The sequence below is a fragment of the Maniola jurtina genome, chromosome 14 (assembly GCF_905333055.1).
Source record: "Maniola jurtina chromosome 14, ilManJurt1.1, whole genome shotgun sequence".
Taxonomy (NCBI): domain Eukaryota; kingdom Metazoa; phylum Arthropoda; class Insecta; order Lepidoptera; family Nymphalidae; genus Maniola; species Maniola jurtina.
The window spans coordinates 1,667,173-1,691,968 of NC_060042.1; the positions used below are offsets into that span (position 1 = coordinate 1,667,173).

Consider the following 24,796-nt stretch of genomic DNA (forward strand, 5'->3'; position numbering starts at 1 on the left):
CAATAGAACCGCTTCATGCTTGTGGCAAAGTGCAAACACAGAACATTATTACCCTAGGCGTATGCTCGCCAACGCTTGGTGGGAGCACTTGTCGTTCAAAACGATTGGATTAACCAAACAATTTTATTTTCTTTGACCAAGCCATTGCTAGACACGTGCTTCGATATACTTAGTCTGAGGACACGTGCTAGACACTGTGCCCACTGTGTATAAAAAATAGGTAGCTACTCTGTGGTGTTTGCCGATGTGCAGGTTGACATTAGTGGTGGAATGACACTTCACAAGATGGCGGCGTTGGTTTTAATTTTGGCCACGCGCCAAGAGAGCCTTGTCGGACTGTACGAGTCAGAAACTGTTAGTTTGGGTTTAATAAAACTGACTCCTTGTAAGTTGTAACTTGTATGCCAGTTTTATTACACTCTTACACTTAGGTTTTCACCCGGCATCGCGATGGACAGCGTCGTCGCTTGGCGGCACGGCTTTGCCGACAGAGGGGCAACTAGGCACGACCAGTCTTTTACCAGAACAGCCTGAACCAATTTCAAAATTCTAAATTCCCAAATTGCCAATGCGGGAAATCGTTTAGAGGCCTTCCATTAATAAATCCATTCCACTACACCAGGGAGCTCGTCAAACCTTTACAAAACTGCGGTAGGAGTTAGGACATATCTATGGCGGCAGGTACTTAGTAGGTACTTACGTAAAGAATATATCAGAAATCATACACAGGTTTAATTGTTATACTTACTTTTAATACTATCCCACATTAAACAATCTATGTCCTAGCCAGATCGTAGAATTCAAAAGGTGGCATTTAATATAATATAATTAACAAGCGCTGACAATAAACGTTCTGACTGCCAGTCAGTAATATTATAATCAAATCTAAGATCTGGCCACAATATATACATATAAAAATAATTAGGTACCTATACTAAATAAAAAAGGGTATCAATAATATTAAGTAATGAGTAATTTAACAGCTATGCACTTGCAACTTGATTTCAGGCCTAAGTCCAAACTGGATAAATTATGCTAAGTCAAACTGGTTTATCCTACGCGTGTCAGAATATAGTAACTAGGTAGTTAGCCTAGGGCAATCTCGTTCGACTTAAAAAGACGAATAATCATAATGATAACATGTAGTGTCTTCATTAAGAGGGGTCTCTCCGTCACTCGCTCCATACAAACGTAGTTCCAATTTCATTTGAATATTAAGCAACCAAAGTCCATGAAATTTTGCAGATATATTCTAGAAACTAATATCTAGCCTGTGGTTTTCCAGATTTCTGGATTTCTGTTAAAATATTCGGTTTCAAAGTTACGCGGTCTTAAAAATTCACATACAAATCTTTGAGCTCCTGTAATTTTGAAACTACATATTTTTAAGAAAAATCTAAAACACCACAGGCACAGATATTAGTTTCTAGAATATGTCTACAAAATTTCATGGACTTTGGTTGCTTAATATTCAAATGAAATTGGAACTACGATTGTATGGAGTAAGTAACGGAGAGAGCCCTGTTAATGTCAGGGCATCCCAAAGCGTTGGGCGTGTCACACCCAGATCCTCCAAGGTATACTCTACACAAAGCACACTGCACACTGTCTGATGTAGAGTTTATCTCCTGTGTATTCTCTGGTGGTCAAGTGAGGCGTGGGCTCACGAACTTGATGAAGGCTTTACACCAGTGGCAGTGTGAGTTCTCCTATTATGATTCAGTAGACTAGTTCTATGTGCACATTTGTACTCGCATATCTTGCAGGAATATGGCTTTTCACCCATGTGGATTCTCATGTGCCTCACAAGAGCGTTCTTGTCTGTACTTTTGTAATTGCATAAGTTGCACAAGAAAGGTTTGATACCAGTGTGGGTTCTCATGTGCCTCACTAGATGACTACGAACTGTAAATCTGTAATTACATAACTCACAGGAGTAAGGTTTTATACCAGTATGGGTTCTTGTGTGCTTCACTAGATAGCAATTTCTGGCACATTTGTAATCGCATAACTTACATGAGAAAGGTTTTTCACCAGTGTGGGTTGTCATGTGCTTCACTAGAGTGCTCTTCTCTGTACATTTGTAATTGCATAAGTTGCACAAGAAAGGTTTGATACCAGTGTGGGTTCGCATGTGCCTCACTAGACTATTACTACCTGTACATCTGTAATCACATAACTCACAGGAGTAAGGTTTTACACCAGTATGGGTTCTTGTGTGCGACATTAGACCGCTATTTGTTGTACATTTGTAATCGCATAACTCACACAAGAAAGGTTTTTCACCAGTATGGGTTCTCATGTGCGTCAGTAGATTACCTTTTCTTGTACTTCTGTAATTGCATAACTTACACAAGAAAGGTTGTAAACCAGTGTGAGTTCTCATGTGCTTCTTCAAATAACTTTGATATTTGCATTTGTACTCGCAAATATTGCAAATGAACCCTCTTTCCTCAACGTTTGAACTATTCTCTAAAGAATTATTACATTGCGTGTTATTGACATTCTTCAAACAATCAGTTTCACTTTGTAAAGCTTTAACTGTGTTAATGACTGGTCCAACGTCTACTGTCGTAGGGATTTCATGCTGACTTGTTGCATGATAACTGATATCTTTAGACACAATGTTCTGATTGACAAATTTCTTAGGGTCTTTGAAAACGTCATACAATTTCACTACGCAATTTGTTAATCTATTAATGTTTATGTTCCTTTTGCAGCTAATATCGGGTGTTTGGTTGTCGAATGCGTCATTGTTGATTTCAAATACTGGATTACTTTCCCGGACTGCATCGGTAGCTTCATTTGCAGACTCTTTGTCTTCATTAACGGTCCCAAGTCTCGCGGACAAAGGAGCGACTGAAACAAAGTATATTTCGTGTTTTATAAATTTAGCAGGACAGGGTGATTTATAAACACCGTATGCTACAGTTGAACTCCTTGTGCATGTACTTATGTACTTTGATCATTCATAATCATGTCAATGTCGCTCTGGCTACGTGATGTAAAACACGCTATATGTAAACAAATAAAAATCTCATATAAGCTACACCGCTGCCATGTTGCCACCGCACCGGCCCTACGCCACCTTTTGGTGTATACTTACTATAATTACCGCGCAATAAAATCGCAGCACCAGTGCAATAGTGGTGCGGTGCGATGCACCCCAGCGAAGCTCTATGCGATTTTTATTAGCTTACATTAACTTTCAGTCCGGTTCCGGCTTCATGTACAGGAAACCTTTTACAAAGTGCTACGAATTTTCTTTATAAGTTTCCTTTTTCTAAAAATAACAATTTTTAGACGAATTGTCATTAAGTATAATATGAAGTATCTTTGTTAGTGTCAGGGCATCCCAAAGCGGACGCGTCATATTCAGATCCTCCAAGATACACTCTACACAAAGCACACTACACACTGTCTGGTGTAGAGTTTATCTCCTGAGCATTCTCTGGTGGTCAAGTGAGGTGTGGGCTCACGAACTTGATGAAGGCTTTATACCAGTGGCAGTGTGAGTTCTCCTATTATGATTCAGTAGACTAGTTTTATGTGCACATTTGTACTCGCATATCTTGCAGGAGTATGGCTTTTCACCCGTGTGGATTCTCATGTGCGTCACTAGAGTGCTGTTTTCTGTAAATTTGTGATTGCATAAGTTGCACAAGAAAGATTTGATACCAGTGTGGGTTCTCTTATGCCTCACTAGATTACTATTATTTGTACATCTGTAATTGCATAACTCACAGGAGAAAGGTTTTATACCAGTGTGGATTCTCAGGTGCTTTGCTAGCTGACTACTTTCTGTACATTTGTAATTGCATAAGTTGCACAAAAAAGGTTTGATAGTGATACCCATGTGGGTTCTCATATGCCTCTCTAGATTACTATTATTTGTAGATCTGTAATTGCATAACTCACAGGAGAAAGGTTTTATACCAGTGTGAATTCTCATGTGCCTCGCTAGAGAGCTATTTCTTGTACATTTGTAATCACATAATTTACATGAGAAAGGTCTTTCACCAGTGTGGGTTGTCATGTGCTTCATAAGAGTGCTATTCTCTACACATTTGTAATCGCATATTTTACACAAGAAAGGTTTTTCACCAGTATGGGTTCTCATGTGCTTCAATAGATGACTTTTTCTTGTACTTCTGTAATTGCATAACTTACACAAGAAAGGTTGTAAAACAGTGTGAGTTCTCATGTGCTTCTTCAAATAACTTTGATATTTGCATTTGTACTCGCAAATATTGCAAATGAACCCTCTTTCCTCAACGTTTGAACTATTCTCTAAAGAATTATTACATTGTGTGTTATTCACATTCTTCAAACAATCAGTTTCACTTTGTAAAGCTTTACCTGTGTTAATGACTGGTCCAACGTCTACTGTCGTAGGGATTTCATGCTGACTTGTTGCATGATAACTGATATCTTTAGACACAATGTTCTGATTGACAAATTTCTTAGGGTCTTTGGAAACGTCATTCAATTTCACTACGCAATTTGTTAATCTACTAATGTTTATGTTCCTTTTGCAGCTAATATCGGGTGTTTGGCTGTCGAATGCGTCATTGTTGATTTCAAATACTGGATTACTTTCCCGGACTGCATCGATAGCTTCATTTGCAGACTCTTTGTCTTCATTAACGGTCGCAAGTCTCGCGGACAAAGGAGCGACTGAAACAAAGTATATTTCGTGTTTTATAAATTTAGCAGCACAGGGTGATTTATAAACACCGTATGCTACAGTTGAACGCCATGTGCATGTACTTTGATCATTCATAATCATGTCAATGTCGCTCTGGCTACGCGATGTAAAACACGCTATATGTAAACAAATGAAAATCTGATATAAGCTACACCGCTGCCATGTTGCCACCGCACCGGCCCTACGCCACCTTTTGGTGTATACTTACTATAATTACCGCGCAATAAAATCGCAGCACCAGTGCAATAGTGGTGCGGTGCGATGCACCCCAGCGAAGCTCTATGCGATTTTTATTAGCTTACATCAACTTTCAGTCCGGTTCCGGCTTCATGTATAGGAAGCCTTTTACAAAGTGCTACGAATTTTCTTTGCAAGTTCCCTTTTGCTTAAATTGACTATTTTTAGACAAATAGTCATTAAGTATAATATGAATTATCTTTGTTAGTGTCAGGGCATCCCAAAGCGGACGCGTCATATTCAGATCCTCCAAGGTCTACACAAAGCACACTACACACTGTCTGGTGTAGAGTTTATCTCCTGAGCATTCTCCGGTGGCGGAAAGAGACGTGCGGCTCACGAACTTGATGAAGGCTTTTCACCAGAGGCAGTGTGAGTTCTCATATGCCTCATCAGAGTACTACACTGTGCACATTTGTACTCGCATATCTTGCAGGAATATGGCTTTACCCTAGTGTGGGTTCTCATGTGCTTCACAAGAGCGCTCTTGTCTGTACTTTTGTAATTGCATAAGTTGCACAAGAAAGGTGTACCAGTGTGAGTTCTCATGTGCCTCAGTAGATAGCTATTTCTGGCACATTTGTAATCGCATAACTTACATGAGAAAGGTTTTTCACCAGTGTGGGTTGTCATGTGCTTCACAAGAGAGCTCTTCTCTGAACATTTGTAATTGCATAAGTTGCACAAGAAAGGTTTTATACCAGTGTGAGTACTCATGTGCCTCACTAGATAGCTATTTCTGGCACATTTGTAATCGCATAAATTACATGAGAAAGGTTTTTCACCAGTGTGGGTTGTCATGTGCTTCACGAGAGTGCTCTTGTCTGTAAATTTGTAATTGCATAAGTTGCACAAGAAAGGTTTTATACCAGTGTGAGTACTCATGTGCCTCACTAGATAGCTATTTCTGGGACATTTGTAATCGCATAAATTACATGAGAAAGGTTTTTCACCAGTGTGGGTTGTCATGTGCTTCACAAGAGCGCTCTTGTCTGTACTTTTGTAATTGCATAAGTTGCACAAGAAAGGTGTACCAGTGTGAGTTCTCATGTGCCTCAGTAGATAGCTATTTCTGGCACATTTGTAATCGCATAACTTACATGAGAAAGGTTTTTCACCAGTGTGGGTTGTCATGTGCTTCACAAGAGAGCTCTTCTCTGAACATTTGTAATTGCATAAGTTGCACAAGAAAGGTTTTATACCAGTGTGAGTACTCATGTGCCTCACTAGATAGCTATTTCTGGCACATTTGTAATCGCATAAATTACATGAGAAAGGTTTTTCACCAGTGCGGGTTGTCATGTGCTTCACGAGAGTGCTCTTGTCTGTAAATTTGTAATTGCATAAGTTGCACAAGAAAGGTTTTATACCAGTGTGAGTACTCATGTGCCTCACTAGATAGCTATTTCTGGGACATTTGTAATCGCATAAATTACATGAGAAAGGTTTTTCACCAGTGTGGGTTGTCATGTGCTTCACTAGAGTGCTCTTGTCTGTAAATTTGTAATTGCATAAGTTGCACAAGAAAGGTTTGATACCAGTGTGGGTTCGCATGTGCCTCACTAGACTATTACTATCTGTACATCTGTAATCACATAACTCACAGGAATAAGGTTTTACACCAGTATGGGTTCTTGTGTGCGACATTAGACGGCTATTTGTTGTACATTTGAAATCGCATAACTCACACAAGAAAGGCTTTTCACCAGTATGAGTTCTCATGTGCGTCAGTAGATTACCTTTTCTTGTACTTCTGTAATTGCATAACTTACACAAGAAAGGTTGTAAACCAGTGTGAGTTCTCATGTGCTTCTTCAAATAACTTTGATATTTGCATTTGTACTCGCAAATATTGCAAATGAACCCTCTTTCCTTAACGTTTGAACTATTCTCTAAAGAATTATTACATTGCGTGTTATTGACATTCTTCAAACAATCAGTTTCACTTTGTAAAGCTTTAACTGTGTTAATGACTGGTCCAACGTCTACTGTCGTGGGGATTTGATGCTGACTTGTTGCATGATAACTGATATCTTTAGACAGAATGTTCTGATTGACAAATTTCTTAGGGTCTTTGAAAACGTCATTCAATTTCACTACGCAATTTGTTAATTCACTAATGTTTATGTTCCTTTTGCAGCTAATATCGGGTGTTTGGCTGTCGAATGCGTCAGTGTTGATTTCAAATACTGGATTACTTTCCCGGACTGCATCGGTAGCTTCATTTGCAGACTCTTTGTCCTCATTAACTGTCGCAAGTCTCGCGGACAAAGGAGCAACTGAAACAAAGTGTATTTTGTGGTCTATAAATTCAGCGGGTTTTACAAATTTAGCGGGGCAGGATAATTCATAAACACTGTATGCTACAGTTGAACTGGGATTTTCTTCACAAGTTTCCTTTCGCTTAAAATAACAATTTTTAGACGCATTGTCACTAAGTACAATAAGAAACAGTTAAAAATTATTTTGCTATAATCCACCAACAGAAAAAATCTGTATGGTCAAACATGCAGTTACAAGCTAAGCACCGCTTACCTCCCCAACCAAGCAATAAAGCCAAGTTCCCAAGCAAGTACTGCCACCACCACTCACATGCACCACCACACAAGACTTTTCCACTACTCTCGACGCACGTTTCGCCCTGACACCGGAGCATCCTCCTGAGGATCCACCAAATCTCCTTTCACCAAATTTTTAACTGTTTCTTGCTAAACATGAACTTCCGCAAAGTAACGCCTGTTTCTATCCAATACTAAGTACAATATTATGAAGTCCCTATCTTTGTTAGTGTCAAGGCATCCCAAAGCGGGCGCATCATACTCAGATCGTCCAAGGTACACTACACACTGTCTGTTGTAGAGTTTATCTCCTGAGCATTCTCCAGTGGCGGAGTGAGATGTGTGGCTCACTAACATGATGAAGGCTTTTCACCAGAGGCAGTGTGTGTGCCTCTGGATGACTACTTTGTGTACATTTGTAATTGCATAACTCACACAAGAAAGGTTTTATGCCAGAGTGAATTCTCATGTGTGTCACTAGATAGCTATTTTGTGCAGATTTGTAACTGCATAATCCACACGAAAAAGGTCTTTCACCAGTTTGAGTTCTCATATGAATATTCAAATCCTTTTGATATTTACATTTGTACTGGCAAATCTTTCAAGTGAAGGTGTCTTGTTTCAGCGTGAGTCTTTATGTGTTTAACTAGAGACTTTTTTGTTTAAATGCTATTCGACAAATATCACAAATGAACAATTTTTCCTCTGTATGTGAACTACTTTGTAATGAGCATTGTATATCGATCACATTCTTGAAACAATCAGTTTTACTTTGTACAGTTTTCGATATAATTACTTTTAGTGTTAGTGACAGGTTCAACATATTCTGTTGTAGAGACTTCATTCTCACCTGTTACCTGATAACTCGTATCTTCAGCCACGATGTTTTCATTTACATAAGACTTAACAGTTTTTCCTTCTCGTCTTGGTACAACTTTCACAAAGAAAACATCACATAATTTGACAAAACAATCTGTTAATCTGATGTCTTGGCAGCTGACGTTACTATGAGCTTCCTCAGTTGGTTGTACTTTTATTTCGTTATTTGTCGCAAGACTTGCGTGTAGAGGAGCAAGTGAAACGAAACATTTTGACTATTTCCTTGTTTAAAAATGTGTAAAATGATAAAATAACGCCATATCTTACCTAAGATCTGAACGGAATGTGCGGAAGTGTTGGGGTCTGCCTGCCTGTGAAATAAATATCGTAATGTAGCTAGAGTGTACTGGGAAGCCACTAGCCAGCAATCGGCTGTAATACATAGCAGGTTATAGACTACAGGCCCATGTTAAAAATGGGTGGGTCATATGAACCACCAGGTGACGTATACAGGACGATATAAGAGCATAAAATAATAAGTTTCAGCACTATGCCGTCACTTGTAAGCTGTCCAACAGAGTGCTGGTGAGAATTGAAAAGTGCAGGTAGAGTGAGTAGGTACATTTTGGTCATATATTTTTGTACGGCATTTTTACCATCGATAGATCCATGAAAAATAATAAGAAAGCGCGCAGTGCCGTAAAAAAATGGTGCGCCACAAAGTCAGTAAATGTTTTGATTTTCTGACAATTTCCGGGGTAAATTTGGTCATTTAATTCTGTACGGCACTAGTTTCATACTGTTTCAATACAGCCTCTAATCCATTATTCCGCAACGCCGTACAAAAATCATGCGACAAGGGGAAAAAATTGAGGGTAGCAACCCCCTCTCTTTCCGTGGTCCGGGGGGTGATTTGAAACAACATAAAATTAATTTATTTTGAAAGTGTTTTATGCATAGATAATATTTTTTTACATGCCGTACATTTTCGTTGGTCCAAAGGTTTGTAGGGGATGTGGATATTATATACACACCCGTTCACTTCAGTTAGACGGCATAGTGATTTTATCATATTATCAATTGTTCTCTTCAAAAATATGTTAATGCCGTACAGTATCAGATGGCCATAAAGTACTACCCTTAAAATGGTAGCGTCATTTTCATCAGCCTAAAAGATATGGTCTGCATTAAAATGTACGGCATAATTTTTTCCTAATTTATTTATCTTAATACTATTTAAAACAAGGGAAAAGCGTAGAAAATTGCTATATTTTATTAATCTATGAATATTTAAACTTTTGCAATAATTTGAAAAATTTCAGTTTTTGTATTTATCTATAATTTTTTCTTTTGAACGGCAATACTATATAACAATAGTATTTTACACTATCATGTTAAAAAAAAAGTTGCCGTACAGAGTCAAATGATTTTACAGCTTTAAAAATTAAGTATACCATGAAATTAAGATAATTATTGATACACATTCAAATGAACACTAATTTTTTTACGGCATTATTTTTAATAGTACTTTTGAGTGCTAGATAATGTTTTGGAACCAAAGCCGTACTTTCTCAAATCACCCCCCGGACCACGGAAAGAGAGGGGGTTGCTACCCTCAATTTTTTCCCCTTGTCGCATGATTTTTGTACGGCGTTGCGGAATAATGGATTAGAGGCTGTATTGAAACAGTATGAAACTAGTGCCGTACAGAATTAAATGACCAAATTTACCCCGGAAATTGTCAGAAAATCAAAACATTTCCTGACTTTGTGGCGCACCATTTTTTTACGGCACTGCGCGCTTTCTTATTATTTTTCATGGATCTATCGATGGTAAAAATGCCGTACAAAAATATATGACCAAAATGTACTCACTCTACCTGCACTTTTCAATTCTCACCAGCACTCTGTTGGACAGCTTACAAGTGACGGCATAGTGCTGAAACTTATTATTTTATGCTCTTATATCGTCCTGTATACGTCACCTGGTGGTTCATATGACCCACCCATTTTTAAACATGGGCCTGTAGTCTATTAGAGAGGAGGAAAGAGTATTATGATTTCTGATACTAGTATGAGTGTATTCTAACTGTAACTTGAACTAAACGTATTGGTACTGGCAGGTTTACTGACTTGTTCTCAGTGATGAGTGAAGAGTATGCAGAACTGCAGCTCACAGCTGTATGAGGCTTGCATACTTGTGACGTCTTCCATTCACCATCACCGTCACCTTGCTGCTAAATACAAAACAAACAAATAACATTTCTGTCCTTTAAATTCATTTATAATGCATAGGTTTATAATGTTAGATGATTTTTTTATATTGTACTAGCCGATGTCCGCGACTTCGCCCGCGTGGATATAGGTTTTTCGAAATCCTGTGGGAACTCTTTGATTTTCCAGGATGAAAAGTAGCCTATGTGCTAATCCAGGATATTATCTAACTCCATTCCAAATTTCAGCCAAATCCGTCCAGTAGTTTTTGTGTGAAGGAGTAACAAACATACACACACACACACACATACACACAAACTTTCGACTTTATAATATTAGGGTAATGTACGGTTAACATGCATATTATAGTGATTGAATTATTGGAATTTAGTTGTAGCTAGTAAATTGAAATTTAATGATAGCATTGAGTTTGTTTAGCTGTAACAATCATAGATAGACATGCAAAAATAAAATAAACATTTTATTTTTGGAACCCCCGACATCCAGAATAAATGGTGGACATCTTAACCACTTGGCTATCACCTAGGAAAGTGTTTAATAGTGGAAGATCTCACCTGGACATGCATGCTCAAATGTTGCATGTACGCATGTTCATGTACAAATTCCTCCCAACAAAGTGTACATTGGTAGGGAGAACTTTCATACTTTAACGGATCTAGAATGAAATCACTGACATTATTATCATCTTCATTCTCCATTTTCAAGTCTTCATCAGCCATCATGGACTCATCATTTCCTTCAATTTTCATGATACTTTCCAATCTGGTTTCCTCTAATTCTTTCTGATGGTCTTCTGAGGGGTGTTCAAGTATGTGTAAGTCACAGTGGTCAGGGTCTAGCTTTGTCATATTACTATTTAGTCTGTGTTTTATGCTGTTTATCAGTTTCATATGTTGTCTTGTTATCTGTTAAGAAACAGGTTAAGTATTCAATGTGTATAGTACAAGGATAAGAAAGGATGCAAGTTTATGTATTAAGTACTCACAAATTCATGTTTTTGAACTAAGTCCATCATCAGTGCACGGGCTCTCAAGCTCTCGTCTCTAAATCTACTAAAATTTATCAATCTCTGAGTACATTGTACACAGATTGTATGTTTTAGGTTTCCTTGATCACACAACTGAAATAACACAATTACAGAAATCAAACATTCTTTAAATATAATTAATGTTTGTCCCAGCACTGTTTACAGATTTATTGAAAGCATTTGACAGTGTTGAGCAAGGTAGGTTCAATTAAGGGATTTAAATTTGATATACATGGCTTTATCCTAGGTGTATAAAACAACTATAAATAAACAACTTACAGGCTGTCCAATTAACTTTTCATATGCTTCTTCCAATTCGTAACTCATTAGTAACAGCTTGCTGTCAGTGTCTAGGCATATCATGCAAACCTGTAAATATACTATTAGTTACTTCTGTTTCCATACAACACTACAACAGGCAAGGATAAAAGATAAATAATTATGATCCAATGTAGCTCCATAGCTCCTTCTCCTTCCTCAGCCACACTAGACATTCTGATTTCATTCTTATTGATTTAAGTACTTACAACTAACAATACCTAACATTATGAGTTACCTGCACTGTTGAAGGAATAGCACCCATATGAATTTTCCTTAAGCCACTTTCTGTTTCATAAATGTCATTATTAAGAAAATGCTGCGAGCAGACCACAGCGGAGTCTGGCAGGTTGTCTTGTTTGCCGAGGGCTCTGAGCCAGGCAGCACGGAGCTGCACTTCACTTGGGAATCTGGAAAACTTGTGTTATTACCTACATAACCAAACAAAGTGTATCAAAGTGATTAATAAGGCCTATATCCAGCAGTGGACGTCCATCGTTTGATAAGGATGATTAACACGCTGGTGTTTGACAAGTGAAAACTTGACTAGGGCTTGAAAAATTTTTAATTTTTATTTTTATTTTTTAATTTTTATATAAGTACGTGACATTTTATTTTTATGTAATCACTTTGCAGCGCCCTGACGGGGCTTCATGTTGTAATATTATAATTATTTTCTATTATGATGTAAAACATGAATGCAAATATAAATAAAGAATAAAGAATAAAGGATAAAATGAAAATCGACTCAAATATACTTACCCATGAAAACTAATCGCTTTTCCCTCCCCATATGATGTAGACACATTGTCAGAAGTATTTTCGCAGAAAGGCACACAACAATGCATTTTCAAGATTTTCAGTCTTCTGACTTCTGACGCTTCGATTATATTTCACGAATCTTCTGTGCGCGTGTAAGACTATGGAATTATGCAGAAGAATTATTATATTATCAATTTATTTGCGTCTGGTCATGATTACACGATTGTGGGTCATTAAAAAAAAGCACGGATTTCTCTTTTAGATTTTTTGACAACTAGGCACTTATTGATTTGCTTGCTTCAAAAAGTGAAGACTCAGTGTTGCCAGTGGCAGATAGTCAATTGTAACACGAGACATCTCAAAATGTAACATTTTCACGAGAAAAGTAACATTTCCTTATTTTTCGTGGAAAATAAAAGTAATAAGGTACACAGGTTAATATGGCACTTTATTATACAAAAATTTAAACAGTTTTCTTGTCGTAATAATAATTGTTGATTGAATAAATTGACTGCTGATCCTGAAAAAGAAAAAGAAATCAATATGTAAAATAATAATATACCAACGGATTTAGAAATGTCTTTGAATAGCTATGACCCGATTTTCTTTGATTATTGCTAAGAACACTCTCCATCAAACCACCTTTCAAGCAAAAAAAACTAAATTAAAATCGGTTCATTAGTTTGAGAGCTACGATGCCATAGACAGATACACAGATACACACGTCAAACTTATAACACCCCTCTTTTTGGATCGAGGGTTAAAAAGATTAAAATCGTCTTATATCGGGCGATCTGGCAACACAGGACTGTTTGAGTTTGAGAGGCTACGCACTACGTGGACTTTGTCTGTGTAGCGTTTGATGGCGCGCGTGTGGTGCTTTTTTGGAGCGTTTTTTTTTTTTTGTTAAAAGTGGCTGGGGCTGGTTTTTGTGTTTCACTGGCGTTTTTGGTGCTAAAACCATGCTGGAACTGACTGGGAAGCGCTCTAAAGGGGCGCCGTGCGTATGTCGGCGAGCGCCGGCACAGACGAAGTCCTTACTTATATAGTTTTCCTAACTTGAAAATATCCACAAACTTGACATTGGCTAATCTTTGTAAAGCCAGACGAGAGAATAAAAAAAAACGCACTAGGTAGGTACGCAGTGAAGAAAATTACGCGGGTATTTCAAATTCGTTTTGTTAACTGAACAATACTAGGTAGGTACCTAACTACTTGCCTTGGTCTCAGCAAAGAGATCGATAGATTCGATAGCAAAACTCAAATTTTAGGTTACGCCGGCCGGTATCTACTCAGCTCGCTCTCATTTCTGTAAAGAAAACCGAAGTTACCTACAACAATAACTAAGTAGTAAATAGCTACATGAACTTCTGGAAACTAATGTGACTTAATAATAAGATGACAGTCAATATAAAAACGAACTGCTTTCAGTTGCAAATACTATGACTTTGTTTTTGCATTACTGATTCCCTAATTAGTTAACTACTTACTTATTTACTTAAAACTACATTGTATACAACATTTACTTACCAAGCAAGTAGTGTTAGCAACACATATACACAGTCGATAAGGATAACAAACAAACCAATCACTTTCGAATTTTGACGAAATAAAGATACAATTTTTTTTTGTACTTAGATGCAACGGATAACTTTTTTTTTTTCTTTAAATCTGGCTTTACTCTGATTAGCCAATGTCAAGTTTGTGATATTTTCAAGTTATTGAATTTATACAAGTACCTATGGACTCCGTCTGCGCCGGTGCCCGCCGACATACGCGCGGCACCCCTTTAGAGCGCTTCCCAGTCAGTTCCACCATCAAAAAACACCAACTAACACAAAAACCAGCCACTCTTAACAAAAAAACACTCCAAACAAGCACAGCACGCGCGCCAGCAAACGCCATCACAGACGAAGTCCATGGATAACTTTATTATCCAAAACCAGAGATGTCCAAAACAAAGTTGAGTCACAGAGAAAAACAAACAAAACTCTTTTTTAATCACAGAGTAATTACAAAACAAAGTGAACTTAGACCAATAACTTAGAGAAAGTGAAATAAACTAACAAATGGGCCAATTACGACAAACGAAAACTGTTTTGGATGCGTTCCATTTCACGATTATTTTTGGTTTGCTGGGAAAAATTTGAATATTTTTATGAAGTCCTAAAAGTAACGTAAAGTAACATTTTGAGTCGTGTAACATGGAGGAAACATGAGGGGGTCAAAAGTAACGTAAAATGTTACAAAAGTAACATTCTGGCAACGCTGAGTGAAGTGGCCTTCAGGACTTCGTCTGTGTTGGTGTTAGCTGGCGGGCGTGCTCTGCCTTTTTAAGTGTTTTTTTTTTTTTTTTGTTAAAACTGACTGGAAAGCGCTATAAGGGGGTGCCGTGCGTGTGTCAGCGAGCGCCGGCGCCCGGCACAGACGGGGTCCATACTCCATACTTGTATAGTTTACTGTTTAAAAAACTAACTTGTTACAAATAACTACAAACTTGACATTGGCTAATCTTTGTAAAGCCAGATGAGAAAGAAAAAAAAAATAGCATAAATCTGTGAAATTAATATGTTAATAACAATTTTAGACAACTTCACCAAGTGCAACTTGGAAGTTGGAGTTACAATTTATTCTTGTTTTTGAATTGCATGAGTTGAATAGGTACCTACCTACTTAATTCAGGGATTGAGCAAGTGAATACGGTGAATACATTATTATGCAATCAGGTAATGTTTACAACGAAACATAAAATGCTGAGTTATGCTTGTAAGTGATTTAGCTATTTACCTTATAACCTTTGAAGTTCTTTCAATTAACTCATACTATTATATATTGTGGTAAAAAAAGCGTCCCAGGTACGCACTTCTTAATTTTCCGAGTAGTGTGTGGTATAAACAATTAAAATATCACTTGCTTTAACTGGGAATATGGCCTAACCCTTCTCATTCTGAGAGGAGACCCGTTGATGATGAAAAACCCTGTTAGGTTAGCTTTTTTAAATATAAAGTTCTTTTAAATATAATATTCCCTCTTCCCTTCCCTTTAATATTAAGCTCCTCAAATGTTGTTGCAGAGAACCAGGTTGTCTTTTGTAAGACCACTAGTCCAACGTCAAGTACTGTTATATTGTAACAATCAAACAAATGAAGCTGAAGAGCAGAAGGAAAGAGAAATTGAAAGGATTAAGAAAAATGTAAGATCTTGAGTACTTATTATTGAATTTAAACTTTTAGGTCATACACAAAGATAATATTATAAAACTCCAGATAGAAGCTCATACAATTGTATTTAAAAAAGTGACACAAATTCTTATGCTTAGGTTTTGCATACAAGTAGCAATAGCTATTGGTCTAAGGTTTAGGTACATGATACCTTTAGAAACCAAGCATGCTTTAAAAATGGTGGCCTGTTACTATTATTGGTTACTAGCTTATGCCTGTAACTTCATCCACATAGACTACACTTTGGGTTCCCTATGAGTTGAATTTTCCAAAATCCTTTCTTAGTGGATGCCCACATCATAATAGCTATCTGCATGACTTTCAGCCGGATCTGTCCAGTAGTTTGATCTGTGCATTGATGGGTCAGTCAGTCAGTCTTCTTTTACTATATAGGTACATATTTCAGTAGTATCTGAAAAACTTTAACCTTGATCTATTCTAAATCCATTCATTAGGGATGCAGACATCAGCTAGTAATATAAAAGCCATAAGTTGGGCAGGATGGACCAAGTTAATTAAATATGTTTGAATTTAGAAATATTAATTCCTTTATTTTAGGCCTCACTAGAAGAGCCCCCAACAGGGTGCTGTGGATCAGGCTGTGCCAACTGTGTGTTCATAGTATGGGCTGAAACTCTAACCTCCAAAATGCAAAATGCGGGGCCTGAAATAGCCGAGAAAATCATGAAATCCGTAGACGACCCCTCCATGAGAGCTTATTTGGAGTTAGAGTTGAGAATTAGGGGACTAAAGAAAGAATAATCTGTATGTACCTATTATTATAATATTTATTGCATAGCTAAGAGTATTGTATTATAGAGCATGTAAGGCACAACTGTATATAATAGAATATATAGTAAAATATTATATCTTTTGCTTCTTTTAAATACCTACCTTCTATTAAACAGATAAATTATACAAAGACTAGCTGATGCCCGCAGCTTCGCCCGCGTGGATTGGTCAGATCCCCTGCAGCATCAGGATTGAGGAGTTGGAAACTCAATTTTTTATGAAACAATGTCGCAAAGTTCCTCTATTGATTAAAAAAGAAATGACACAAATCGGTTCAGAAATCTCGGAGATTTCGGTGTACATAGGTAGAAAAACACAACTCCCTTTTTGAAAGTCGGTTAAAAAAGTAGCCTATGTTACGCCCTGGTCAATCCTCTACTTGCCTGTGAAAGTTCCGTCAAAATCAGTTCAGCCGTTCCAAAGATTAGCCTTTTCAAACAGACAGACAAAAATTTTAAAAACGTGTGATTCAGTTATGGTATCGTTCAAATAACCATAATATGAGCTTAATATGAGGTAGTTATTTCGAAATTACAGACAGACACTCCAATTTTATTTATTAGTATAGATGCAAAGCTTGATGACCTCCCTGGCATAGTGGTGAGTGGTCTTTAAAAAGTAAGAAGTCCTGGGTTTGAATCCCGGCAGAGGCAAGTAGGCAATTTTCAATTTTGCCTGTATTGCCTTGATTAGTAATACTATCTGGGACCGACAGGGTCTAATGTGTGTAGGCACAGAAACTTTTTATAAAAATAAAATTGTAGCAAGATTTCAATTTATTAAATTGATTAAAAGTTTCAAATTAATCAGAAATCAGATCAGTAACTGAGCCAACTTTAATCAATTGTGATTTATAATACATTCCCTTTGTGGTTCTATGCGTTTCAACTAAGAAGGATGCCACCCGCCATAATGTCTTGATACTTACCTATCTCAGATTATTATTATTATACTTAGGTACAACTTCGGGATTTTCTTTCTTCGGTTCATGTTTTTGTTATTTTTTACGTCATTAGTAGAATATTTTTTTTTTTAGGGTTCCGTACCTCAAAAGGAAAAACGGAACCCTTATAGGATCACTTTGTTGTCTGTCTGTATGTCCGTCCGTCCGTCTGTCCGTCCGTCCGTCCGTCCGTCCGTCCGTCGTCTGTCAAGAAACCTATAGGGTACTTCCCGTTGACCTAGAATCAAGTAGGTAGGTCTTATAGCACAAGTAGAGGAATAAATCTGAATTTGTAGTCACATCATTTAAAAAAATGGATATTTCCATTTAATTATCGGATGGACAGCGGAGGCTTTGCAATAGGGCCCTTTGGCAAACTTCGAACCGTAAAAACAGTAAAAAAATAAAGGAAGCGTTGTTGCTGATTGGAGTGCAAGTTTAATACGTAGAAAAGCGAGTTAATAAGTAGTCTTCTCATTTGAAATGCATAGTAGGTAAGTACTTTTACTTTGATATTATAAAACACGTGTCACGTGTGTACTTAATATTTACAAAGTAAGGCCCCATTTCGTATTCATAGAATAACTGTTGGTTTGCCCGTTGTTATTATGCTTTTACGAAATTTTGAGGTCACTTGTAAATTCGTAATTAAGGTAGAAATGACCCCATGGGCCACGAGCTTTTGCCCGTGTAAAGTAAAAGTTTACTTAAACACAAGTACTTAGTTATAATTATGTATCTATACATAGTTAGTTATCTAGCACAGTAGGGAATACTACACCTACAAAATCATACTAACCATGTGTTCTTATCTGCCATCCTTTTGCTACAAAATAACCGGCCAAGGGCGAGTCCGACTCGCGCACCGAGGGTTCTGTTTAACAGGGCTCTCTCCGTCACTCGCTCCATACAATCGTAGCCCCAATTTCATTTGAATATTAAGCAACCAAAGTTCATGAAATTTAGCAGACATATTCTAGAAACTAATATCTGTGCCTGTGGTTTTTTATTTTTCTAAAAATATGTAGTTTTAAAATTACAGTAGCTCAAAGTTTTGTATGGGAATTTTTAAAACCGCGTAACTTTGAAACCGAATATTTTAACGGAAATCTGGAAAACCACAGGCACAGATATTAGTTCCCGGAACCTTTCTACAAAATTCCATTGCGTATGATTGGTTAGCATTCCAATGAGAGACGAACTACGTTTGTATGGAGCGAGTGACGGAGAGACTCCTTATAAGGGTGTATAAACGTCATAAGCCGTACTAACTACAGCATTTTAACGATATGTCAAGCTTAATTTAGGTAGGATCATAAATTTAGTATGTAGCGAAAAATCGTAGGTCTATGGGTAGGATAGTAATTATCAAAAAGATTAGATTAACCTACGATTTTTCAGTTTAAGAATCATGTGGGACCAGAATGAAGTCAGTCCGCCTCGTCTGTTTGCTGGATAGCGTCTAAATTTCAAAGAGCCATAGAGTCTACCTATTTCCGAAAGGTATTGAAACCCCATACGAAGTCGGGAAGTAGATATAGTTACTATAGGTAGTTACCCTATTCGTGAAAAGAAGTTAGTATCTATCATGTAATCCCATACAAATGATAGAAGCAAAAATCTCAGTGGGCGCTAATCAAACCTCGAATTTCGAATGTTTTTGAAAACATGTTTGTGATTGGTTGGTGTCTCAAAATGGTTTACCCCCACTGAGATTTTTGTCTCTATCATCTGTATGGGATTACAGAGGGATGGGGTAATAGAGCGCTATACTACCTAACTTCTTTCCGTGGATAGGAAAGAGGTAGGCAGGAAGGTAAAGAAAGAAAACAGGTTGTGTTTTATTTTATTTTATTAAAAAACCGTGTATAATTTAAGTTTTAACAAACAACAATAAGTACATATAACATTCAGGGGTTTCTCTTATTTAGAGTTAGGTGAGTAATTAATTAATGTAAACACTGATCTTATACAAAATACATTATATATTGTAGACCTTTAAAAAACAAATGTTAATTTCTTAGTATTAAATAGTATACACGCTGAAATTTTAATGGTTGCTTTCTCGAACCGAAATGATTTATCATGGTATTAGGTACAATCTATTTATTAATATTTAAAAAAATACTAGAATCAAAAATGGCAAATTTACAATCGAGAAAAATAAAACTCGAAAGAGACCTCGATCCAGCTGTAGTAGTACCGCATTTTATGACCAAGAAAATATCTTTTGAAATTCATCAAGTGCTTTGACTTTGAGCTTAGACAACTATTTTGGTGCAAACACGCAGCCGTTGCAACATCAGAGCGAACTAACAAGTGTAAATTAAAAATTTATAACACCCCCGACAAGTGAAGGTTACAGTAACTAGAAAAGAGCTGACAACTTTCAAACGGCTGAACCGATTTTCTTTGATTATAACTAAGAACACTCTTGATCAAGCCACCTTTGAAACAAAAAGAACTAAATTAAAATCGTTTCATTAGTTTAGGAGCTACGATGCCACAGACAGATACACAGATAAACACGACCAACTTATAACAGCCCTCTTTTTGGGTCGGGTTGAAAAGGCCAACAATAACCCGATGAGGGCGAGCGCGGGTACTGTGCGGGTGTGCGGGGCGTCCCCCCGCCTCATACCCCGATGGCCATCTTGACCTGTCGTAAACTATATACTTATAGATTTTTTATTTTAGCTATTTGACTAGAATGTTATAATATTGACTAGTAATTGGACTTGTAGCATTCAAGGTATAATTTTCGAACTACCTATTTCTAAATGACACACAGAAATGAGAGCCGCCTGAAAATTCGAATGAAATCGGCAGCATCAAGCGCACTTTAAAAATGCGAGAGCAGAGGTAATGTCAGCGCCGAACTCTGCTAATATCATAATTCTTCGATGCTTATAAGTTAATATATTTGTTATTTCGACATATAAGCTTTCCACAATTATACAATCTACCTACCTTCAAAAATATTTTTGGGGTGACATGTACATCATAGTTATAACAGCCCTTAAATAAATAAAGGAGAAAAAAAAATTATGTTAGTACCTAACAGTAAAAAGTTCAGGCTTATGTAGGTAACTACTTAAGTTAATAATTGTATATATTTTTGGCCCCCAAAGTTTGAATGGGCTGGACGAAACACATCGTTGACAAATATACCTATCTACATATTAAAAGCAGGTAAACTCGCACTGTAGATTATTACTGCACGGATTTGTTTCGCGCGGTTAATATAATGGACTTTAGTCACTTTACTTTTATAATAATAGTAATAGGTAGGTAGGTATAGCTAGCCTATTTTGGTGAGTAATTTAATTAATTAATTTTATCTATTACTTATTAAAATTAGAGTAGTTTTATTTAGTTTATATTTGTGTTACGTTTATAATTTTTCTTTTAATATAAAGTTTACTGGCAGCATTTAATACTTGAGTGTTTTAGGTTTCCAAATTTATGCATATATTATTAAAAATATATTTACATGTACATATATGCATAAGTAAATGTGTAGCTTATTGTTAAGCATTCTTTTAAATTAAGTACCTATCGAGTAACTTCGTATACTTAGGTACTTACTTGAATTGAAGTCTTTGTAAAAACTTTACTGACTTTCAAGGACTTAATTTTTTTTAAGTAAATTGTTTGATTACTCCATAGACGTACAATTTTCGCTTGATTACTCCATCAAAAAAGTTTCTAAAACGTGTTTTAAAACTCTTTATTTATCGCATGAATGACAATAAAATTTTAACATTACTTTTTTATTTAGACTAGGTTTATTAATTACATGTTACATTAGCATGCATCAAACAATTTGTGCAGCGCAATAATTATTCTACATAATACATTTTATTTCTTACTTTATAATCTAATCTAATAAGTATCTTAATTTATACTTTAATAATTTTTAAAATATACCTGTTAATATCATAATATTCCTTTTATAAAATTTCTAAAATTAACATCAGACCCATGAAGCAGTACTATTTTTTTCAATTATCTTCTAATACGTACTTATCGTAAATAACGTTAACATTTAAGGTACCTAAGAATATATTATTTATTTTTATTTAAATATGCCGTAAAATTACACAAGCTTAGGCCTTCGCATACAACACCAACATGGTTTTATCGTGACCTTTTTCCTAAAGACAATCTGGATTGAGCAGTTTGCTATAGTAGTTATATTACAGTGTAAATATAAAAGCTACGAGAAAACGTTTCCCTAAATCAAATACCTAAAAGAAACTTCTTATTTAACTTAAAGTATAGGTATCTTTTTCACAAAGAAACCTCGCTTAAGAAACTTAGCAGGAAAATAAAAAGTTTTGGTTCTACTAATTGACACAAATTCAACCTCTAGCCAGCCAGTTTTCTTTACCTTCTAAAAAAAGTCACTCGTGTTTGCATAGGTTTAGTGATATTAATTTGCAACTGCTGTGTTAGTGACGTGATTTGTAAGAGGCATCACCCATGGCTATTTTTAGTAGTGATACATTTCGTTAATAGTAACATTTACATACATCGCTATCTTCTTGGGGCTGTATTACTGCAAAAAATTGCTGTGGTCGATGCCGCATGATATTGACGCCTCCAAAGCTTTTCCAAAGGCAAGGGTGTGCCACACATGACACAGTTTATTCCGCCGCTTCTGCTTGGTCTTTTGACTTTAATGCTCAAGTATTAGAGGCTCCGTGATAACCTAACCCGTAGGTGTAACTGGTAATGTGTGGCACAGCTTTCAAAAATGAAAGTTTTTTCTTTCTTTCTTTTTTTTCCTATGAAAAATTGTTATAATCGAAATCAAGACAATGCAGCCGTTTCATGGCAGCCAAAATTCGTGCGCGCTTCACGACATCGTCAAAGTCATTGCTACTCGTATCCTTACAATCGTACACCCTGTATCCTTTATTATCTAGAAAGTACTTCGACAAGCCACTCCAAGTTGAGCCTTTAAAGCTATTCAGTTCCTGATTGATTCCATTAAAGCAACCTGCGGGCAAACGGAAGGCATTTCAGTAACTCGATTTATCTAGGTACTAACGGTTTGTTTTAAAAGCTTTCCAAAAAAGGTTACTAATCGAAGGGTCGTTCGTTGCTTCATTTGGAAAACGATGTGTAGGCAGGGATGTAAAGTAGAACCTACGAGTAGGTACATGTTTTAAGCCTAAAGAAGCCTTTATGAAAGAGGTTAGAAAGTATTAATATTCGTAGTTCGTAATCTACAACCTACATTGTTAATTAATAATTCATGAGTGGTGAATAGTCTCACTAAATAGTTGTCTTCATACTAACATCTACTTATTGCAATCTTTTCATTATGTTCTTTGTTCTTTTATCCTAACTGAATTTTCAAAATATACAAGATAGCTGATGCCCGCTACTTCGTCTGCGTGAATTTAGTTTTTTTTCTTAGATTTTTGATTTTATATCAAATTTTATATTTGGATAAAAAATAGTCATTAACTACATCCATGCAAAAAATCACGTTGATTTATTGCTCCTTTGTAGCGTGATTGTTGACAAATCAACAAACAACACTTTCGCATTTTACAATATTGGTAGTGATAATATAAAAAAATTTGAAAGAATAACCGCCGAGTTTCTTCCTGGTTCTTCTCAGTAGAACAGCACGCCGAACCAGTGGTAATTTAATTTGGCGCTTCAAAAGCACTTGTAAAGGTTTATTTGAATAAATATATAACTATTCTATTCTATTCTATTCTAAATGTTACCTGTAGATTGTGGGATGGAATACTTCGATGGGTTAGCGTCAGTCTTCACAAAACGTGACGGCGGGAGCGGAGTGGTGATCCCTCTGCGGGACGAAACACGCACACGCGGGTGGTCCCGGGGAGGACAACGCTGATCCGGGGCCCAGCGATCCCCCGCAGGATAGCCGCGCTCTGTCCCGGATATTCACGATAGACCTCCCGAAGCTCCATGGTGCATCCTCGTACGAATCGTGTACTGGGATAACACCCGCTTCTGAGAAGGATTAGAAAGAAAGAAAAACGTTATTTTCATATAATATCAGAATCACATGTAATAATAATAATAATTTATACAACGTTCCCCTGACCGAAATTCTTAGCAGGCATTCTCAGTGATAATTATTATGTCTGGTAAGATTCATGGGAGGCTTCTTGTTATCCTACCGGCTAAACCGTACCTCCAAGGAATTTATTTAGCGTTCCGGTACGGTGCCACTTAGAAACCAATTCTGGCTATGGGTTTAATAAAATCTTCTAATTTAGACCGCTTCCGTCTTAGACGGCATCATACACGGCACCAGGTGTGATTGCAGTAAACACCGTACCTGAATAAAAAAAACTGCGAAGACTAGCGAATTTCGCATGAGATGTTATAGTGCAACAAAGTCTCTCATAGTTTGATTGATCGGCAATCCAACACGACGAGGGAGAGATCAGGTGTCGGACCAACGGTTATCCGATGCATTGGGTGCAAGACCTCCCTTCTCAACTCTGGGCTGCAACTGAGAATATCTTGGGAGAAAAACTCAATAATTTTTGGCGCAACCCGAGACTCGAACCCGGAACCTCATGATCCGTAGGCTCTGGACCAATAAGGCAATCAGTGAAAAAGGTAACACTTCAAATGATTCGTTGGAAAATATTCTTCATTGTGATCGACATTCAAGGCTTTTGTAGGCAAAAGAGTCGTATTTTCGCTGTTACCAAATACCTATTAAAACACGGAATGACCACTTTGTTTGTAACAATTGCATTTTATCAAAGGATCTGTTTCAATTAAATCTTTGCATAAGCTCTTCAATTATCCGGGCGGGAAGAAGCAAAAAATGCTCTTTAGATGTAAATTTTTCTGCGGCAAACCATTTAAATCGGTAATACGTTTTAAATGCTACTTACGGTATTTGAATAGGGCATTTTTCCTACGCTCGTGATCTTCTCCGACTAGCCACCAAGTTTTCATTTCTCCCTTGCCCTAAACAGTAAAAAAAAAATATAATTCGTCGAAAGTAAGTTAAAATAAAGATATTCCAAATTTGACTTTGTAGAATTACCACAGTGCCCCTGATAAAACCTACAATATGTCTTGGAAGAAATTCAGAGACATGGTGAAGCCAGCTATTCCCCAATGGATTAAGATGGTTAACATGCCCATATCCAACTTTCTAATAAGA

At 36.8% G+C, this 24,796-nt stretch overlaps 3 protein-coding genes and 1 long non-coding RNA gene across 12 annotated transcripts in view; 2 read left to right on the forward strand and 2 right to left on the reverse strand.

Annotated features, from left to right (window-relative positions):
* Positions 1 to 1,414: 1,414 nt before the first annotated feature.
* On the reverse strand, positions 1,415 to 12,969 carry LOC123871607 (zinc finger protein 432-like). 7 transcript variants are annotated; one of them, XM_045915507.1, is made up of 10 exons: positions 12,664 to 12,969; positions 12,140 to 12,311; positions 11,863 to 11,952; positions 11,542 to 11,676; positions 11,111 to 11,461; positions 10,455 to 10,558; positions 8,650 to 8,693; positions 6,168 to 7,224; positions 1,971 to 2,138; positions 1,415 to 1,886 (listed from the first exon to the last, which is right to left on the reverse strand). In XM_045915507.1, the coding sequence occupies exons 1-10, from the start codon at positions 12,747 to 12,749 to the stop codon at positions 1,664 to 1,666; spliced, it is 2,430 nt and encodes an 809-aa protein (XP_045771463.1). In that variant the 5' UTR covers positions 12,750 to 12,969; the 3' UTR covers positions 1,415 to 1,663. The 7 variants fall into 7 exon arrangements, with proteins under 7 accessions (XP_045771463.1, XP_045771462.1, XP_045771460.1 ...); XM_045915506.1 differs by having other exon boundaries at positions 1,415 to 2,138; positions 10,455 to 10,549; XM_045915504.1 differs by having other exon boundaries at positions 1,415 to 2,138; positions 10,455 to 10,555.
* Positions 2,235 to 8,027, forward strand: LOC123871637. 3 transcript variants are annotated; one of them, XR_006797301.1, is made up of 4 exons: positions 2,235 to 2,277; positions 3,928 to 4,011; positions 4,096 to 4,179; positions 5,638 to 5,710. It is a non-coding gene; the product is annotated as an uncharacterized LOC123871637 (long non-coding RNA). The 3 variants fall into 3 exon arrangements; XR_006797300.1 differs by having other exon boundaries at positions 2,259 to 2,361; positions 5,638 to 5,677; XR_006797302.1 differs by lacking the exons at positions 2,235 to 2,277; positions 4,096 to 4,179; positions 5,638 to 5,710 and adding exons at positions 6,643 to 6,726; positions 7,948 to 8,027 and having other exon boundaries at positions 3,909 to 4,011.
* Positions 12,970 to 15,237: 2,268 nt separating the features above from the next.
* Positions 15,238 to 16,751, forward strand: LOC123871628 (oxidoreductase-like domain-containing protein 1). Its single transcript, XM_045915543.1, has 3 exons — positions 15,238 to 15,429; positions 15,737 to 15,856; positions 16,443 to 16,751. Exons 1-3 carry the CDS (start codon positions 15,424 to 15,426, stop codon positions 16,644 to 16,646), a joined length of 330 nt encoding a protein of 109 aa, XP_045771499.1. The 5' UTR covers positions 15,238 to 15,423; the 3' UTR covers positions 16,647 to 16,751.
* Positions 16,752 to 22,359: 5,608 nt separating this feature from the next.
* Positions 22,360 to 24,796, reverse strand: part of LOC123871606 (guanylate cyclase 32E-like) — a 60,835-nt gene continuing 58,398 nt past the window's right edge. The window contains exons 21-23 of the mRNA XM_045915501.1: positions 24,522 to 24,597; positions 23,367 to 23,616; positions 22,360 to 22,624 (exon numbers count right to left, since the gene is read on the reverse strand). Of these exons, the coding sequence (XP_045771457.1) occupies positions 23,405 to 23,616; positions 24,522 to 24,597 (288 nt within the window). The 3' untranslated portion in view covers positions 22,360 to 22,624; positions 23,367 to 23,404. The remainder of the gene's footprint in view (positions 22,625 to 23,366; positions 23,617 to 24,521; positions 24,598 to 24,796) is intronic.